Below are 21486 nucleotides of genomic sequence, written 5' to 3' on the forward strand. Positions count from 1 at the left end.
ATAAGATATTTTAATTTTAATTAAAATAAAATTTTATCAAAAAAAATTAATGTAATTATCTTTTTGTAAATGTAAGTATTTTTTTTGTTATATTTGTTTAATTTTATAGATCTAAATATTTTTTGGTTCAAAAAATGTTTAGGGACTTAATCGTTCAAAATATGAATGTTCATTGGTTTTTTTATGACTTTTTCCACTATTTTACCACATTAACCAATTGTATAGGTAATAAGAATGTATCTAGCAGGTTTTAGAGAGTCCAGTAAGTTATTTAACATGTTTTGGAATGTCCAATGACTTATTTGTTCCAAAAAATTGTCCAATGACTTAATCATTCCAAACACTAAAGTCCATTGGGTTTTTTTAGACTTTTTTCATTTAAATACAACTGGAGCATTTCAAATTTTAAATGAAATCTTTGATTTTAACTTTGTGTATTTGATGAAATAAATGATCCATTCATCGTATACCTTAAGTACTCACATTGTCCGAGGACTTAATCATTCCAAACACTAAAGTGCATTGAATTTTTTTAGACTTTTCTCATTTAAATACAACTGGAGCGTTTCAAATTTTAAATGAAATCTTTGATTTTAACTTTGTATATTTAATGAAATAAATGATCCATTCGCCGCATACCTTAGGTACTCACAACCCCCCCCCCCCCCCCCCCCGAAATGATCTGAAGAAAAAAATTCCCAGCAAACAAGGTTGAATGATGTTGATTTTGGGTTATGGTTATTTGTACATGTAGGGTCAAACCTTACCCATGATGAGGTTTTAGCTGGCAAATCTTTATTTATTGAAAAGTGGTCTACATGCATCTACTAATTTCTCCTCACGCATATTAATATCAAGACTTATGGGATGTTTACTAAACGTTTATCCAATAAGCATTTATAGGGTCATTTACCTTACCGGATGAATATGACAATAGTGGATAATCTTATCCAATAAGAGCGATGATAAGGATGGAAAGTCTTACCTAGTAAGTGAGGATGAAGAATCTTATCCGGTAAGCACTTACGGGTAAATTGTTCTATAAGATGCCGTTTAATTGAGTATAATCCCTAACACTATGCTAGTGGTTTCTTCCAACATGCTACCTTTAAGGTCACCTATGATACCGACCTCTTATTGATCACCACATCAAAATATATCGTTATAAGGGCTTGGACCCTTGAATCCCATTAAAGAAAACCAAAAGCAGTAAAATATCCTTGTCATCTTATACTCCTATGCCAAAAAAATTCCATGTTTAACTAGGAACATAGTTTTAAAAAAAACATTCTTACGATCAACCAAATATCTTAAATACCCTTCAATAATATCACAGTAGGAGACTTTTTAGGACCATATCAATGTCATCAAATCTTTATAATACTAAGAATGTGTAAATAAGTAGTTTTAGGTTGAAAGGTTACAAGCAAAATAAAAGGTTACAATTTTCATTAACACATACCAAAGGATATTGTTGTAATTTTCATTGGAAGGGGGGAAGTACTTCGATTTGGTTTCTGAAGAGTCTCTGCACATGAATCTAAAAGTAAAATGTCCAGATTTTTATCTTTGAAAGTCAAATAAGCTTATTTTTTAGTAATAAATTGCAACCACATTGAATAGCAATGACGATAAAAGGGCATTATGGTGTAAGCGTGCATATTACCTTAGGTGATACTCTATAACCTCGACTAAAAAAAGAAATAAATTCAGTCTTACCTAAACCTGAAAATAAGATTCTAGAGACAAAGACACCAACACATCGTGAAGAACAACATTAGAGGAAAGGAACATTGAGAAAGAACGAAAGTAATAACAAAAAATCATACCTAAAAATGGTTGTTATAAATTTTGAGATATATATATATATATATATATATATATATATATATATATACACGGACCTGTCGATACAAAAATAAACATATACAATCTTACATAAACCTAAAATCGAGCCAACTGGGTTTAGGTTACTATAATCATTCTGAAGTGAACCATCCCCAACCAAACAATAATTGAGCCAACAGATCCACCAACAATGAATCCCAAACAAAAATCCCAACAACAAGCACTTTTGGAAGGAATTATCATTCTGGAAATAAACCAATCACTAAACAACAACCCATAAATGAACCCAGAAGAGAAGCTGTCATAGATTAGAAAACTCCAAGGACCATAAAACCAGACAAAATTTGTAACACCCATGTTTTTATGGTTAATTATTTAAGAGTGTAGATTTATTTTAATAAGTCAGTCAGTGTCCAACTATTATTGAATGTTCGTGGCTTTTGAATCAAGAGTCATGGTAGATTTGGATTAAGAAAAGTTGTGTTGGAGGTCATCTGAGGCATTAAGAGACCTCCGATGCAAGTTCAATTATTCGAGAGGTCGCAAATCAGATTAACAACTCAATAAAGTGTTAAGCTAGCTGTCAAGTGAGTTAACTCACTTGAAAACTAGCGTTAGGAATTTTAGACTCAGGCTAGTTTCAATGCTAGTTTAAACTAATGGTGAAACTAGCGCCATACACTGAAATTCTAGGGCTAGTTTTCATGTAGTTTAAACTGGTGGTAAAATTAGTGTGGAGGCCTGACTTGCACAAAAAGACCGAAAATCGGGGTTTTTCTCATTTTAGCCATAACTTCTTCATTTCTACTCTGTTTTGGCGATTCTTTTTGCTATGGATTCATTTTTTTTTTTGAGATTTTCAAGATGGGAATAATGATTATTAATGATTACTTGATGATTTTGGATTTCAAAGAAGTTGAAGGTAAGATCACATCTTTATCCTTTGAATCTGGGGTTTGATCATTTTGCACCAACAACTTGCATTCTATCTTCGGTTCTCTTTTGTGTATGTTTTAGAAGAAAAGAAAGTGTTATTGAAAGCTTTGCACTATATGTTTGGAGTTGTAGTTTGATGATTTCATCTCTTCATCAAAAGAGCTCAAGATTGAGGTAAAGCCTAAATTTAATTTAAGTCTTGCAAGATAAGTTCAAGTTGCTTTGTGAAAATTATGTACATGTCAAAATGTGTATTTTAAAGTATTAATATGTTTTACTTCATATTTATCAAATGTGTTGGGTATTTAATGAAGTTTGCCTATTTGGTATATTTGGGTTATAAATCTTATGAAATGCCAATATTTGGGACTTTTAGACATTTTGGCAACTAAATTATAAGTGTGAGTTGTTTTAAGGTTTATCTTATAAATGGAGCTTATTTTGATGCAAATACATTTTGGTGTATTCGGTTTGAAAAATACATATTGTTATGTTATGGGACATTTTAGAAATATAAATGGTATTAGTTCATTTGGAAAATGGTTTGTTTCAACCAATGAGGGTTTTGGAGTAAATAATACTTTTGGGAGCATGTGTTTGCATAAATACAGGTTAAATGCATTATTTTTTGCTTTTGATGACTTTTATCTACTAGTTATTTGAATTGTTGAGCCTTTGGTTCGGTTTTGACTTAAATGAGTCTTGGGGACACTTGTCCAATTAAAAGAGCACTATATTGAACTTTTGGAATTATATGTAGTTATATCATTGTTATATAATATATTACACATTTTGAGTGCGTTGGTCATTCAGTTAAAGTCGTGTAATTTTATGGCTATAATGCAATTGATCCATATGCATAGAAGTCGGTTTTGTTTGGGGATGCCAACCATGTATTGTAACTTGAAGTAGTCATTGGGTCTTGATAGACAATAAGGTGTGGGCTCTTAGAGTCGGGCATCGGTCATCGATCAATATAATATAATCCCTAGTGTATTATAGCTAGGAATAGTGTTAAGTCACCTATTGATTTGGTGATGACTCACTGATCTATTCCTCTATTCTATCAACACTTAGTAGTTATCGGTTTCTTTGTATATTGGTTTATTGGTACATACTTAAAGCTGTTGGCAAAATCAAAGACTAGTTGATATGAAGACAGAAGGTTACTGATGGGGTACTGTAGATCAATTGTATAAATTACACACCAGGACTCAAAAGTAGCTGATTTGAAGATTGAAGATGTTTTGAAGCTATTAACCGATTGAATGAAGATCTTCATACACCAAAGATTTGTAAGTATATGTTTGAAGCTACTAATCCATCCAAAGAAGATCTCCCTACAGACTGACCATATCTCTGTAAAAAGTTTGTCTCTACATGAACAGTGTTGTATGCACGCGGTTTACGATGAAAAATGAGATATCAACAGTGGTCAAGTCAACCCCTGCCTTCTTATCCTTAGGTGACAAACATCTCATGCATTTAATGCATGAAGGTAGTATAAAAGGCAATATGCATTTTCCATGTAAATAACAATTCCTTGAAAGAATTTCTAAGTGCATTCTCAAGGAAATGAGCTCTCTTCTTCTGCTCTCCTATTCTCATGTATGTGAATAAAATATTAGTGTTCTTTATTTCCTTGTAAGTACTCTCTATGTTGTTCTTGTAAGTTCTTCTTTGTGTAAGATTGTTTATGTTAGGTTATCTTTTCCTTCTTCCGCAACAATCTATATTGTATCTTTGTGTTGATATACATCAATAAGAATTAAAAAAGTCTGTGAAATTGTATTCAACCCCCCTTCTACAATTACTTTCTATTTATTGTCATCCCATTCGGGACCAATAAATAGGTACGGGGTCTTCATAGACATTAAGGTGTGGACTCTTGGAGTCGGGCGTCAGCAATTGATCAATATAATGTAACTTCAAGTGAACGAACTTATTACTTCATTGACTAGATATTGGATTTCGTTGATGTCAGTGGTACTTGTACGTGATGCTCATATAACATTAGTTTGTGGCTCACTTATATGTTTCGTCACAACAAATGGTAAATCAAGTCTCCCTCATCATCTTCATATACTTTATGTTCTTCCATGGGTAAGAGTGAGTTAAATGTATAAATAACTTGGTCGTGAGAGTATTGGATTTCGGTTGTGTAATCGAGTATTTTGATTTATGGGTTTTCATCAAGAAAATTGTGGGTTTTGGAAAGATGTTGCTTTTACGGTAAATATATTTCATTTGCAAAATCATGATCTAAATCAACAGTCTTTCGCTTTTACCGTTTTATGATTATGATGAAAACTGTTTGAACTCACTAGGCGTCAAGCTTAACCTTTTTTCTTTTATCAACATGTGCATCAAGTTCGTGGGGTAGTTGTACTAGCAACACAGTGATCAGATGAGTGCTAGATAGTTGCACGAGAAAGTTTTAGCTTATCGTTGATGTCTTCCATCTTTAGAGATGGCGACAATTATTGGGTCATAGTAACACATGACCTTAATTTAGTCTTTATGTAAGGCTTTCCTATCTTTTGTTGACAATGATTTTAGATTCGAGGTTTAAGATAACTCAAGTATTGATGAATAGAATAGGGATTTACCCTTTATGTATTAATGAAAATTTTAAAGTAGTCGCTTTTTTCCAGATTTGAGGGTGTTACACAATCTGTCCAATAACCCTAATAATCATAGTCACAATCCAACACATGCTTTGGGTAGACCACAAACAACAATCCAATTCGAAAACCTGAATATTTAACAAAATTATCAAATACAAAACTGGAAGCAAATAGCTCATTTTCATACCAAGTTGGTGTAAATTGCTCAACAACAAAAAATAGATATAAAGAAAGTTATTTTAGTTCATGAATAATTTAGCTTCAATTCTAATTTAGTTGGACTAATTTAGCTACAATTATAATATAGATTTCTATATGGAAAGTTGACTAATTTAACTTCAATTCTAAACCAAGCCAGTGAATGAAATTATGAGCTCCGTCAAGTAAAAATGAAAAACCACAAAGGTAAAAAATTTCCACAATTGCAGTACCTCTGATTTTGTAAAATTTATGCTTTTCTTAGAAGTATCCGAAGCTAGTAGCACCTTAACGACGACAATCCTAAAAAATCACTTGCACGGGTGTCAAATAGAGCTATAGCCATGTCTGATTTATATGATATCCCAAACTTATAAATATTTAGCTAGGGACTGCTTAGTTGACAAAATATCAAAAAAAAGTAGTCATTTAACTAAAAGTAAGCAAAAATCCACATAGACAAATGCTAAAAAGAACAAAATTACGGTCTTTGGTCGATTTTATCTGAAATCATACACCACACTAACTTTGGGTAGAACAAAACCTGTAATGGAACATCATTGGAGAGGTTGGGCTTCAATGACAGGTGGCAACTGAATTTGAGTATGAAGGAGGTATGTCATTCCACTAATCCAGACATCCTATGTTTGTTATAAAAATTTATTTTGACATTCTTGCTTATGCAGAGGGGTCACTAACCGGAAGAGGAAGGGAAGGTCCAGCGCCATGACTAGTTGATTCAATTTTACAAAATTCATTTCTGATTTAGTATTTCATTACTTGTGTTTGTTTGTCATGGCTGATACTTGGTACATATTCAGCTATGAATTTTCTTGTTGCTGAGAGATGGGTTTAGTTTTTTACATCTTGTGGCAAATAATCATTGGTTTTTTTAAACGTCTCTAAATTTAGGTGGTTCTTAAAGATGAACTTGGCCATGGTCTTGTTTAACTATTGTTGTATAACAAAAAATGGTAATTCGGAATCGAACTCTTTGCTTGGTCTGGATATCTTTATGCTAACAGTAAAATACGTTCCTTTTGAGTTATCTAAGAATCTTATATTTCGATGGTGCATTTTTATGTGAAAATGGTGTAACTCGAGACTGATTTTGTGCATTGCTTTTTTACCACCATGTACCACTTGAAAAAAAAGAGAAGAGATGAACGAAAAATTAGAGATAAGAGAAATCAAAACATATTGCAGTAGATGCCCCAATCAAAAATCAAAGAGAAAAGAAATCGTCACCCGTCGGGAAGGATATGCAGGGTCATCAGGGAAAAAAGGGAGGCGCCAATGAGGAAGGAGATTGTTGAAGGTTCTGGCTCAACGGTCACATGAAAGATAGGGTCCGGTTACGTCAACGGTGCATGGATGTCTCATGATACACAATGGCTAGGGTTTTGAATAAGTCTGGAAGATGAGTCATGTTTGTAGGTGTAAGTTATGATATGCCCATGACACGTGTTACACATGAATACTGCTAACAAGTATGTAAACCTATAGGGTAGCACACAAAAGAATATGTTTGCCTCTATTTTTAGAAACTCAAACAAATCATGTTGATTATTAGAATAATTACTTTTGGAGGATAATTATGAAAATATGTACTAAAATGTAATTATGATAATTAAATGGTGTAATCTGTAACCGTAAATAATTATATTTAATTATATCAAATTTTAAAATATTTATATAAATATCACAGATAATTACTAAAACCTTATTTGAGTTATGGACTATCTATAACACAGTCTGTATAAAAAAGGTGATGGGCTAAATGAAATAAGTTGACTCAGTTTTATAGATTTTAGCCACCATAGAAAATACAGAAGAGAAACCTTTTCCGTTATGTAAGAAAACACATATTAGACCTAAGGTTTTCGTCTACAATCCAGTGGAGGCCAGAAACATATTCGTGTGTAGATCACCAATAGAGGAAACTTAACCTGTTTTCTAAGTGCTTCATTGTAATGACCGAAAATTTTGTTACTATCGTTTATTTTGCGGTCATCTTAAATGTAATTCTTTAGTTCTTAAGTTAAGCTCATTTGAAGGTTTTTGGGCGTTTTAATGTTGGCACTTCAAAAACTCAAGGAAATGAACTCACAAGGATGGAAAAGTGGGCCAAGCTAGTTTCAGTGCTAGTTTGTTCATTAGTTTAACTAGTGGTGAAACTAGCGAATACCATTGTTTGATTTCATTCAAAGTGCTCGGGCTAGTTCCAGATCTAGTTTGTTCGCTAGTTTAACTAGCGATGAAACTAGTTAATACCACTGTTTAATTTCATTCAAAGTGCTCAGGCTAGTTTCAGAGCTAATTTGTTTGCTAGTCTTTTTGCTAGTTTAACTAGTGGTGAAACTAGCGAACACCACTAGTCAGCGTTTTAAGGGCCAATTTTTGGGTTTTCACTCTCAATTTTCTCACCGAACTCTGTTCTCTCCCAAATTTCTTCCTCCCTTCTCATTGAATACGATTCCCTTAGTATTTATTCTATATTTCCACCCATCCAAGATCATTTAAACCTCATCTAGGCTAAAGATCCAAGTCTCAAGTTCAAGATCCAAGTGTTCTTCCCCATCTCCAAGCATTTCCTGGTTTTCTAGGTTTTCATCAAAACCTAGTACTATGAGTTCATTCTTTAATTTTATAAAACCATATACATGTTAAAATGATGTCTTTTACTTCCTCTAAGTTTCCATTTCAAGTATTTTTTGCATTTGGTTAATTTTGGTCCATTTAGGTCAAATTTGGGAATTTGGAGATTTTACATATTTTGATGAAAGTGTGGGGGATGGTTTTAAATACTTGGGGAACGTTTATTTCAAAGTATTGAGGAATTTGGAACTCAAAACTATGATGTTCTTATGTTTGAGATTTTTTTGATAAGATGGGATTTTGCCTACTTAATGAGATCATGTATACAAGTGTTTCTATAATAGGTAAAGCTTGATATATCTAGATAGATATATTTTATGGCTAGAATACAGTGGATCCATAGGCACAGAAGTCGGTTCTTATGAAATTTGAAGGAATGAGCTCTTATTTATAAATTGTAAATAAGCATTGTGATTATTATGTCATTTCCAGTTCATTCCTTTATTGTAACTCGGAAATAGGCATTGTGATTATTATGTAATTTCCGAATGAATGAGTTTATAATCACAATTGACTATTAGACCGGATCAGGTTGATGTCAATGGTATTATGCCTATAAGTTATGCTCTAATAACATTAGTTTGTAGCTTACTTATGTGTTCCGTCATAACGAATGGTAAATCAGGTCTCCTCCGTCATCTTTGGGTGTTTTTTGCTCTTCCAAGGGTGAGCGTTAGTAAATTGTACAAATAACCCGATTAAAATGACATTTTTCTGTCTTAATGTTCTATAACTTTATTCAGTAAATGTTTGTTCTCTCTAGGCGTTAAGCCTAACATTTTTTTTAAATGACATGTATATCAGGTTCTCTTAGCGGTGGAGCTCCTAAGTCATGAGCGGAGCGATTGTTGCTAATAGTAGCACTTTTGGTGAATTGGCGTTACTTACGCGTTGAAAGGAATTCTTTTGGAAAGAAGATAGAGACACATGTCTATAATCTAAACTTATAATAGTTTAGATTAGTAGGTTATTTATCTTCTTTATATTTGAGATTGTAAACACTATACTATTTCCCCACTCTTGGATGATTTTATGATTCATAGGTTCTATTTCCATTTTAATGTTCGGTCTAAATTGTCTTTTATTTTAGGGGTGTTACATTCGTCAGAACCGATTATGGATCTGAAAGGTACAACTCTAAACACTCTATGGTTTGTTAAGATTCATTTTTAATTCACTGGATCCAACTTGGGTTTTAATTTAAGAAACGTTTTCTAAAATAATTGTAAGTAAAAATTATTTCTGATGCATTTAATGATTACAAAAATTGCTTCAAAACCCAACAATGGTATTATAGTCACTTTGATTAGTTAAATGAATAATCAATAAGAAATGAAATCGAAAACTAGAGTATTTTTTAGAAGAGACTGAGACCCCCCTTTTTTCTCGCTACCTTTACGGCCGATCCGCCTCACCCTCGCTGGTGCCACCGCCCCACAGCGGTAAGGCGGTAGGCGTCGTTCTGGCTATCGCGCTTTGGCGCTGGTGGCTGGTGTTAAGTTGTCATCCTGCATTGTCGATCTAGCATCACAGCCACTGCCATGCACCATACGTTTTGGCAGTGAGATGGATGTCGAGCGGGTGTCTCAATGTCTTGATCATTGATGGACCATCGAAGGCTTTGGGCTGAGTGGTTAGTCGCCTCATTGCACCGTTGTGTCCAGACCACTGCTACGACCATGACATACAACTGTTGGACAACCTCGCTCGATCACGACCTAGAGCTATTAGACAACCTTGCTCGAGCCACGACCTTATGCTATTGGGTGGTCCTCCTCGGCCACGACCTAGAGTCGTTGGTCAAGATTTCCTCAGCCACGACTTCGGGCCTCTTTGACCTCGGCCTAGCGCCGCTGTTTGACATCTTGAGGCCACATTTATGTTACATCTTTGGTGATGTCCCAACCATAATTTCGTTCGTTTTAGTCAAACTGCGACTGTTTCCATGTGATCCCATGGCACCATGCGCAGGCTAGTGGTCTGAGCCACATGTCATGGGCCAAAGTGGTTTTGGGCCAAGTCTGTATTCACAAAATATGTTTTCAGTTTTTCCGTTTTTAATGTTTTGTCTAATTTAGGCCTATTTATTTATGTTTACTTAATTCGACTAAATTAGTTATTTTATGTTTAAAATATTATAATAATATACGGTATGCCCCAAAACACCCGTGTTTGTGTTTGGTTGATTTAGTTTATTGGAAAATTAAAATGTATTAGTTGCAAATGGCTGTAGTTTTTATTTTAATTCTCTAGATTGGAACGATTTTAAGATTTAATAAGGCATGTTGTATTTTCTATTTTAAATTGTAACCAAATCTGAAGACGACATTCCAAGAGGTCAAGATAGAGTTCCCTGACTTCAACAAGTTGGTGGGGCTAGTGGAAGCTTGAAGACGTCCTTAGACTGATCGTGGTTTTTGTGTTGGCTCACAACACCACATTAAAGACAATACCATCTATTAATTGTTATGGTTGTTTATTTTGTGTTTTTATTTATTCATTTGCTTAGAGTTATTGTTATAATGTTTGCAAAACATTTTTGAAATAAATTCAAATGCAAAATAAATTTATAAATCATAAATTAAATATGATATGATTAGCAAAATCAAATTGACTTTTGGATAAACTTTTGAAAACAAAGATTTTAATTTTAGAAATAAAGCCAAACGTTTTTAAAAGCGTATAATGTTTTCTAAAATTCTAACACTTTACAAACGTAAACTATACGCCACTCATTTATGGTACTTAACAAAACTTACGGATTCCAGTATGGTCAATGCGTAGCCAATCATACTCGATGATTGTAATGTGAGACAAGACGTCAAAAAAACGAGATTTAAGTGAACAGATGCTTTTGGCAACTTGCTTAAATAGTCGTGTTTTGAACAATTGATACAATAAATCCGAAATCAAGAATTGAGGTGGGATCACGACACCTTAGTATGACTAGGTTACTTGGAAATTTCATAAACAATTGCATTGGCCATCTATGAGTATTTTCAAGGCATTGTAATGGGATTAAACGTGTCAATTCCTATATATGATATATCAAATAGAATTCCACGAACACCTAAGAGCTAACATTGAACGAAATTGGATGATGCCTACCTAAATAACCTGTTTCCAGAAATAGTTGCATTTGGTCCTTTATGGGAATAGGTGAAATATGGATCTTAGCTCAAATTAAAATAATTTTCAAAAGGTTAATTCATTTTATTTGAGATTTTAAAGTTACTAAAATTGAACTTAAATATTGTACATGTCTGCTACCACCTCAAACACAAACAACTTATCCCAATTTACACTATGGTGAATTTTTGATAAGGAAAAACTGATCGGAACAAACTTTCTTGAATGGTTTCGCTTCCTAAGGGACATCCTTATGCATGAAAAGAAGTTCTACGTTCTAGAGAACTCCCCTTCAAACACTTTTTCCAGGAATGCTTAAGCTGAAGTCAAGGCTACTTATGATAAGTATGTCAATGACTCGCTGGATGTTGGTTGTCTGATGCTTACCTTCATGACTCCCAAGTTATTGTGGGACTACGAAGACATCACTACCTAGGATATGGTATCTCCATTGAAATCTATGTATTAGTTACAAGCCATATATAGAGGTTTGATACAGTCAGGGCATTGAATACCTGCATGATGACCAAGGGCTCATCAGTCAATACCCACACTTTGAAAATCAAAGGGTATATTGACTGACTGACCCGTCTTGGCTTCCCACTAGGTCAAGAATTGGGAATTGATCTAGTTCTCAATTCTTTACCCAAATAATATGACCATTTCGTTATGAACTATAATATGAACGGTTTGGATAAAAATCTCACGGAGCTTTAAGGCGTGCTTAGAAGTGTTGAGAGAAGTATAAATTTCAAGTTGGATTTAACTAAACCAAAACAAGTTTTGATGATCAAACCTAAAGGTGAGATAGTCAAGAAAAAGAGGGTGGTTTCCAAGGGAAAGGCTCAAGTTAAGAGTTTCAACAAAGAGAAGGGCAAGGGAAAGATTCATGAGAACACAATTTGCTTCAACTGCAACCAAAAAGGGCGCTGGAAGAGAAATTAGCCTTACTGGCGGAGAAAAAGAAACAAAAGGCTGTTATAGCCGAAGCTTCAGTTATGTTTACCATTGATTTGTTTACTTCTGACTATGACTCTTGATTATTGGATTTCAAGTGTGATACTCATATTTGTACTACTCTACAGGGTCTAAGAAGTGAAGAGAAGATGAAACTAGGCCAATTAGAGATAAGGATAGGCAATGAAGCTAAGGTAGCTGATGTTGCTCAAGGGTCATATGATATGAAGCTTCCAAATGGTCATACTTTAACACGTAGCAAACGTCTATATGTACCTAGCATTACTAGGAATATAGTTTCATTTTCTCAATTATAGCAAACTAGATTTATGTTTACTTTTAGTAATAGCTCACTTTTTGCTTAACTTAACAATGTTTTGTATTTTATAGCCAAACCACACAATGGTATTTATGAAATTGATATGCAAAAAGTTGTAATAACGAATCAATATCTAACGTAAACAATAAATGAATTAAACAAGGCTTAAATAGACCTACTTGTGGCATTGCCGTCTTTGAACATATAAACAAGAAGCACATGCCAAATACCAGGAAGAAGAAGTGTTGGAATCATGTGATGATTCATATGATTATGTAGATCTTGTTTATTAGGCAAGATGACAAAGGCCCCTTTTAGAGGCAAACTCGAAAGGGCTATAGAATTGTTTGTAGTCATTCATACTGATGTATGTGGTCCTTTCAGTTCAGCCAGAAGAAATGATGATCACTACTTCATTACTTTTACTGATGATTTTAGTAGATATGAGTATGTTTACCTAATGAAAAATAAATCTGAAAGCTTATAACTCTAAACACCCTATTCTTTGTTTAGGTTTGTTTTTAATTGTCACTGGATCCGACTTGGGTTTTAATTTTAGAAAAGTTTTCTAAAATGATTGTAACCTAAAATTATTTCCGGTAGGTTTAATGGTTACAAACATTACTTTAAAACCCAACAGTAAGGAAAGACGAGTGTTTGTTGTCGAAACATGTTCACTAAAAATAAGGGGTAGGGTATCTTATTTTTGGCTGAATGGGATAACACATCATACCCATCTATGCAAATAAGTCAAGTGTTGTGCAAAATGCAAATAAGTTGTAAGTAAATAACTTAAAAGAGCCATGTGAATAAGCTGAATAGGCCATTTAAGCCATTAAGGCGCTGTTTGTTTTTACCTAAAAAACACTTAATACCCTCTTATGTCTGAATCGGTCAGACCTTAGGGTATTAAGTGTGTTTGTTTTTTTTTCCAATTAAGAGCTTAAAAGTTCTGATTATGTCTGAATTATTTAGAGGTAACATTTTCACTTAAAACCTCTTAATTGCTTTTAGAGCTTCCAATGCTTGCAAAGAAAGCCTAGATTTCAATGATTCAGATTTCAGATTTCAGACGTAAAAACAAACAGTCTGACTGATTCAGATTTCAGACTTCAGCACCACCTCTTAAAATTCAGAAGTGAATTCAGACTTCAGACTTAAGCACCTCTTAAAAAACAAACGCCACCGAAGTAAACAACCTCTAAAATAGCCTCGACTTAATGATACATTTTTTTATAAAGTTAGAACTAAACACATGATTTGTAACAAAAATAAAACCACAAGGACTTGTTCAAACTTTTTTAGGGTTAGAGACTCATTTCATAATTTTCTTGAAACCACAAGGATGAAATTTGTAAGCAAAGCAAAGCATTGCATTGCCATCAGTCACTAAATCACAGTGCATTCACAGTTATTTGCTGCTGAATTTCGTAAACTTTAATTCTGTACCGTTGGTCCATCGCCATCAAATCATAACCTGGGCTGTGTTTGCTTTGAGTCCAGCTATGGTGTCTCAAATTGAATTGGAAAGATCAAGTTCTCTTCAAACGGTTTGGTTTACTTACTTGCAAAACCCTAGTTTTGTTGGTTTTTTTTTGTTTGTTATGCTTGGACATCTCTTAATCGTAACTTAAGTGAATGCGGCACATGATGGTTACAAGCGTCCCTCGCTAATACTGTGTTGGGGATATTTATTTTTTGTTTGTAGTTTTTGAGCGAGGAGGGTCTTGTAGCTTCTCCAGAAGAAGAACTGAGGATGAGGAATGTCATTGACAAGCTTAAAGAGGTAATTGTGGATTTCTTCTGTTGGCTAGGGAGCTTATCAGTTGAAGAGTATATTTGTTTTGAGCTTTGAAGTTCTTTAGTGAGCGATAATATAAGGGACAATCAAATGGCAAAATCAAATTACAAGGGCTGTTGAAAGGTTGAAATCCATGAGGCGTATCTGAAAATCTTAAGGTGAAATAACTGTTCAAAGATATATAACATACAATGGTAATTTCATTATAGAAGGAAAACGTAATAGATGAATTTCATTGAGATATAATTGGCATATTGGCCCGTGATAGCTTCTGATAGTTAGAAAACTGTATATCTTGATGGCATTGGCAACTACAAGCATGGCTAGAAGTTACGTCCAATTTTGTGAGGGGAAAAGGGGATGCCCAAGTAATTGCTCATTATGTTGCATGCACGCATCCACATACTGTTGTTGTGGGTGTTGTTAAATGTTGGTAATACACCCTCACTATAAGTGACTCCATGCGTTACTTTGCAACTTGTATTGCAAGTTGCTGATGCAGGCTACGGTACACAGAAAGGGACTAGGTGCGCAAACTGGATGTTGCTAGGATTGGAAGAAAATTTATAGTACACTGCAAGTGACTTTGTATACGATTTGGTGAAGTCGCACACACAGTCGCTAGAAGTCAGATTTCTTTGTTAGCATATGTATATATGCATATTGTGCAGGGGCCTTATGAATAATTCCTCTATTCTAGGTTGCATATATATTGTTTTGTTTTCCTGCATTGTAAATCATGGTTTTCTCCTCAATAACAAAAGAAGATATTCTCACACAGTATCAAAGCCTAGGTCTACCACTCTAGGGACTCAACACTCTATGGAATTTGTACTCGTCTAGTCCCCACCCGTCTAGCCCCCTTTCGACACTCTAAGACGATTTGTGTTTGTCTACCCTCCATTGGAGAGGTGTCTAGGTCCCGCAGTGGCTAGACTTGGACCGTTTCTCCTCAATATACGTTGGAACCTCCTTCTCTCCTCAAGGATTTTTTCGTAGAGTAATCCAATGGGGTTCCACATATTCTCACACTTAATTTGGATAGATCGAGAGAGCTCCAAATCCAATATGGCTTGGAACTAGCCCATGAAGTCGCCTACGGGGTTTTGTGTTTGTCCAATAGGATAAATACAATTAGGTCAAAGTTATATGGTGAACTTCTTCCTTTAGTTGGAAGTATATAATATTTATATATGACAAATATTCACCCACACCCCTCACCTTTTGTGAGGTTTGAACCCTTGTAACTATAGAGAGTGTTCATGAAGTTCTTCAAGCTTTTGCATCTGTACTTGCGGTAAGAACATACCACATTTGATCATCAACAATATGAATCTGTTCCTCTCCTTATGAATGTACACTATCACACCGGTAGTAGAACCAACTTAAAATCTTGTGTTCTTTTTTGATTTTATACTATTTGAGCTGCTATATTTGGATGTTGATCTTGTTTAGGTTATGAAAATGTACTGAGCATATCTTTTGGATCCCGTTTGTTCTGTACTTGTTGTTTGAGTTTGGATCTCATTGCCATTGCTGTGGGACAAAAGATACTATACAGTCCTAACAGGTGTGATATTCCTCATCTTGGTTTTCATAGGAAATATTAAATTGGTGGTCAAAAGGAAAGACCTAACTGAACAATGAAAATCACCCGGTACTCAAAAGAAATAAAATAAATGAAGATAGATACTTGGGATATTCAATTTGATAGAACTTATCCAACATCCATTTGATTTATGGAATTCCATTTAATAATGATGCAGATACTGATGATATGGATTAAAAGAGTTGCTTATCAACGTAGGCTGCCGCTAAATCAGATTAAAGCTGCTTCTGCAACCTTATTACTGTATGGATTGTATGGTCTTGGTGTGAGTTTGTGTTTTCATTACTCTCTTTGCATTTATGTTGTACTCGACAGTATTTCCTAGTGCTCTGATTTGCTTATGAATTTTTTTAGGTTTATAATGTGGAGTCCGACATCGATGTACTTTGTGTTGCCCCTTGTTTTGCTTCTATGACAGTGAGTCTTCTTTTCTGCTATATGGTATATAGTTAGAAGGATTATGGAAGGACAAACTTTTCTGAACTTGTTTTTTTGTTGTCCAGGAGGATTTTTTCATAGTTTTGTACAACATGCTTGCAGGGAGACCAGAAGTTTCTGTTATCCATTGTGTCAAGGATGCGAAGGTTCCTTTATTGCAGTTCACGTTTGAAGGAATCTTGATCGACTTAGCTTTTGCTAAACTTCCAGTTACAGTTGTTCCTGAGGTGAGTAGGAATGATACTTTATGTGTTTTCTACGTCTTTCATCTTTGCCACCTTTTTGTTTCTATTATTATTACTATTTTTACTTAATTTGGTTTTAGAATGTGGACATATCCAACCCCTCGTCCATTGAGGATATCGATGAAACAAGCTGGAAGAGTTTGTCTGGAGTGTGGGTTAAGAATAGCATCCTGCAGCTTGTTCCAGATGTGAAGGTACAAAGTGTTTATCTAGAACTGAACTTTAAAGAGACCAGCACAATATTCTGTTCTTTTCTTTTTCTTCCTCTCTTTGTTACTTGTCTTGTATTTTTCTTAGAGTTGTAGCCTTGTAGGAATATGTCCATGTATTGTGAATATGCATCTCGCTTTAAAGCAAAATTTAAAGCTAATTTTAAGACTAGTTTTATATAGGTATTATCTACATAATTAAATTATTCTACCATTGCTTTCTTGACTTTTATGGTTGCATCAATTTTTAAACTCATCAACCAGCGTTAACTAGCTTTCATTTCATTGCGACTACAATAATATTGATATGTGAAGGGAAAGTGTGGCTCTGGTGCAGTTCTTATATGCAAAATTTCCGCTCGAAGCTTACAAGTGAACATATCATGGACTTTAGAATTCACACCAAAAAACCAACAAAACCCTCAAACACTCTGTCCATCTTGCCACCAGGATTCTGATATTCTGATCAAGCTTTCCAAAGAAAAACTAAACACTAAAAAAGATTTTATCTCCCTGAATCAAAGAGTCAGAATCTTTAGTAGCAATGTTCTTTTGATTTGCAATGGATCACATTTGTATGTACGTTTCTGCCATCACTGAATTGATTTCACATGAAGTTAAGATGTTGGTGCTATTCTGGGATCTGATTTCTTTATATAAGGGTGTCTATTTCCAGACTTGACGATTTTCACGGTCTATAAATCCAGCATAACCTCACTACAGGATATGTTTCACTTCAACTTTTTTTTTCTTTTGACAACTCTATTTGCTTGTTTATTACACTTGTTAACTAAATTGTTTTTTTTTTTTTGTAGATATTCAGGGAACAATTATGCTGTGTTAAGTCATGGGCAAAGAGGAGAGGGGTGTATGGTGACGTAAGGGTTTCCATTTTACTCAATTTCACATTTTTTGTTGCTGTTGTTGTTTTTTCTTCTCTTTTGCTGCCTGCTCATTGACACATGCCTGGTAATTCTTTGGATAACATACAAAAGTTGGATTTGAACTCAGTTGCTCTAAAGGTTATGTTGAGCAAACTCTAGCCACTTGAAGAAGCAAAGCTGGATAATTTTTGTTGTTTCTTATTTCTTGTATTATTCTTGATCTATTTTTGCAGTTATTTGGGTTCTTTGGGGACATACACTTGGCTGTTTTAGCTGCTTTTATTTGTCAAAAGAACCCAAGTGCCAGTTTGGTCGATCTGGTTTCAATCTTCTTTAAGACATTTGCCTTTTGGCCTTGGCCAGAACCAGTTGTTCTACAAGAAGGAGCAACACTGCCACCTCTTCCGCCTGGTACACGAACTTTGATGCCTATTCAGTTGCCGAGCAGCCCAAATGAGTATTGTCGTTCAAACATGACTACTAGTACCTTCAACAAGATCAGAGCTGAATTCCGTCGAGGATATCGTCAGACTCAGGTACAGATATAATATTCTCTCTTTATTTAAAATCACAAGTCACAACACATTCATTTTGGGATGTCCATACAAATTGCAACACTTCCTCTTTTCGAGATTTTCAAAGTCAGAACTCAGAAGTACCTATATGCGTGTTATCATCATGACGACTTACTGTTGTTTGGGGTGTTAAGTGGTTTGGTTTTGGTTGTCGCCATGAACCTGATGCAAATCAAGGGCGTTGGGGACGAGTGTATAGGTGTAAGACTAGAAAACAGGAAGTCCAGGGGGTTTGAGGTTCTTTTTCAATAGTTGGTATCTATTTTTGATCATTTGCTTTAATTTTGGCAAAAAAACGTTTTCTTTGGGTGGGGATTAGCATAAATATAGCCGATTACCCTTAGGGTGGGGCAGCTTTTGTTTTACGCTTTTATGTGTTTTCTTTGGAGATTGCCTTGGGTCTCGAATTCCAGGTAAGTAAGAAGTATCGGGTAGAATTGCCCTGTTCCGTATCGTTTTTTTTGTTTGATACATATCAAATTGGTATCAGAGCCACGTCCTGCGACCTGTGAGCTATCTGTTTTTCTGCCTGATCAGACATGGCGATAACGAGRAGCGAATCAAAGAACACGGATGGGGAGCAAGATTTACGTCAATACAAGGAGAAAAACGAAGAACRTATCAGCAAATTGGAGAATTYGTTGGATGAGATGCGAGTTGAATCTGAAAAACGACACGCAGAGCTGATGAACCTGCTGCTACAGCAGGCACGAACCACACCGCCGCCGTCTACCACCATGCCACCACCGTCCACAGTGGCCATTCCGACAACGTTTCCGTCCATCTTTCAATCATCCAATCTGGTTTTCGACGAGCGCGGGCAACCGCTGCCAACATTCTCAGAGAACAACAGTGCCAACAAAGGGTCTTCCCCACCAYTTAGGACCCAAGGAATTTCGCAACCGATGTCAACAGGAATTTCGTTCGGGCACTTCGGGCTTCCGCCTTTTAACAACGATCCTGGATGGGGGTCTGGACCCACCGGAGAACGGACAGGGACGCCGGGATCGGACTATCATTTGAGAAAACTCAAGATGCCCTTGTTTGACGGTGAAGATGCATACGGGTTGGTGTATCGCATCGAGCGTTTTTTCGATATTCAAGGGTTCGTTTCCACCAGTGAAAGGTTACGGGCAGCCGTGTTGTGTATGGARGGACAGGCTCTGGCCTGGTTTCGTTGGAGCGATGGGCGAAACCCTTTTCGACATTGGGACRATCTGAAAGGACGGATATTAGACCRCTTCCAACCCTCTCAGGAGGGCGACATCTATGAGCAGTTCCTCGCCATTAAGCAGGAAGGGACCGCTCGAGAGTACGTTGGAAATTTCGAAACACTCGCGGCAYAGCTGGGTGGGATACCGGAGAGGGTAATGGAAGGCACCTTCATAAAGGGGTTGAGACAGGATCTTCGAGCATCAGTACGACTCCTACAACCCACGGGGCTGGATCAAGCCATCAAATTAGCCCTCATGGTAGATGAAAGCCGCTTGGGTAACCACGGGGAGTTCGGGAGAGGAAGTTCAAAGGGGTCGGCAGCCCGATCTATGAGTACGGGATCGCGACCAGTAGCAACCCCCGCTATAGGGGTAACAAAACCAGCACCCGGAGGGACCAAGCAGCCCTTCAAACGCATAACAGACACCGAATTTGCAGAAAAAAAGGCAAAGGGATTGTGTTTTCGGTGCGACGGCAAGTACGCTGGACATCGATGCCCAGAGAAAACCCTTCAAGTCCTCATATTACCCAGCGAAGATGAGGGAGACGAGGAGGGGGTAGGCGAGGACGAGGGTCACATCCATCTAGACACGGTCGAGGTCTCCTCTCAGTCGGTGGTCGGAATAACCGCACCACGCACCATGAAACTGCGAGGCTATATCGGTGGGGTTGAAGTGGTGGTATTGATTGATAGTGGGGCAACCCACAATTTTGTGTCCCTGCAGTTAATACAACCACTAAAACTAAAGGTGTCTGGCAACCGCGAAACGGATGTGATATTTAGGAACGGGAAAGCCGCCAAAAGCTACGAAATCTGCAAGACTGGAACTGCAGCTTCCGGGCCTGATCGTCACCGAAGATTTTTTCCCGCTCGAATTAGGAAGCACCGACGTTATTTTGGGGATCAAGTGGCTAATGCAACTAGGGGACACTCGTGTGAATTGGCGAACACTAACCATGACGTTTGATCATCAAGGCGACCAGGTTATATTGCATGGCGATCTTGGTCTACATCGAGGGGCGGCCTCATTACGCGCCCTAGCACGAGGGCTACCCGCAATCSWAGAAAGCTATATCATCACATTAGCRAACACTGAAGCACCCGGCATGCCCGAATCGYAGGTCCACCCCGCCCTCGATGGCTTACTAGCGGAGTTCTCCGATGTTTTYGTTWTGCCCAYAGGTTTACCGCCCTCCCGGGAGCATGAACATGCTATCGTGTTGAAAGGCGCAACAGAACCAGTAAATGTCCGTCCTTATCGCTACCCGCAGTTGCAAAAAGATGAAATCGAGAAGCTGGTTGGAGAGATGATTGAGTCAGGCATCATTAGATCGAGCACCAGCCCTTTCTCGAGCCCGGTCCTGCTAGTAAAAAAAAAGGACGGGAGCTGCCGATTCTGTGTGGACTACAGGGCCTTAAACAAATCCACTGTGCTTGACAAGTTCCCGATTCCCGTCATTGACGAGCTGCTGGACGAGCTACATGGCGCAACAGTGTTCAACAAATTGGATCTGAAGTCGGGGTACCACCAAATCCGAATGAAGAGCGCCGATATTCACAAAACAGCWTTCCGAACCCATGAAGGACATTACGAATTCCTGGTTATGCCGCTCGGCTTAACCAATGTGCCGTCCACCTTCCAGTCCTTGATGAACAAAGTGTTCCGACCGTATCTTCGCAAGTTCGTGCTGGTGTTTTTTGACGACATTCTGGTCTACAGTCGGACTATGGAGGAGCATCGAGAACACTTGAGAGTGGTGTTCGGGCGTCTGGAAGCTGAGAGCCTCTACTGTAATAAGAAACAATGTGTGTTCGGACAGGCGTAGGTAGACTACTT

At 36.6% G+C, this 21486-nt stretch overlaps 1 protein-coding gene across 2 annotated transcripts in view; it reads left to right on the top strand.

Annotated features, from left to right (window-relative positions):
* The first annotated feature begins 14149 nt into the window (after nucleotides 1-14149).
* LOC112527246 (nuclear poly(A) polymerase 3) overlaps nucleotides 14150-21486 on the top strand; it is an 11368-nt gene continuing 4031 nt past the window's right edge. The window contains exons 1-8 of one of the 2 annotated variants that reach the window (XM_025137739.1): nucleotides 14150-14222; nucleotides 14381-14458; nucleotides 16240-16347; nucleotides 16437-16499; nucleotides 16586-16747; nucleotides 16846-16959; nucleotides 17790-17852; nucleotides 18092-18394. In XM_025137739.1, coding sequence (XP_024993507.1) covers nucleotides 14178-14222; nucleotides 14381-14458; nucleotides 16240-16347; nucleotides 16437-16499; nucleotides 16586-16747; nucleotides 16846-16959; nucleotides 17790-17852; nucleotides 18092-18394 — 936 coding nt within the window. In that variant the 5' untranslated portion in view covers nucleotides 14150-14177. Of the gene's footprint in view, nucleotides 14223-14380; nucleotides 14459-16134; nucleotides 16348-16436; nucleotides 16500-16585; nucleotides 16748-16845; nucleotides 16960-17789; nucleotides 17853-18091; nucleotides 18395-21486 lie in introns of those variants that run through there. The other variant, XM_025137738.1, reaches the window with a different exon arrangement.

The sequence above is a fragment of the Cynara cardunculus genome (assembly GCF_001531365.2).
Source record: "Cynara cardunculus var. scolymus isolate 2C chromosome LG 15, CcrdV1, whole genome shotgun sequence".
Lineage (NCBI taxonomy): Eukaryota > Viridiplantae > Streptophyta > Magnoliopsida > Asterales > Asteraceae > Cynara > Cynara cardunculus.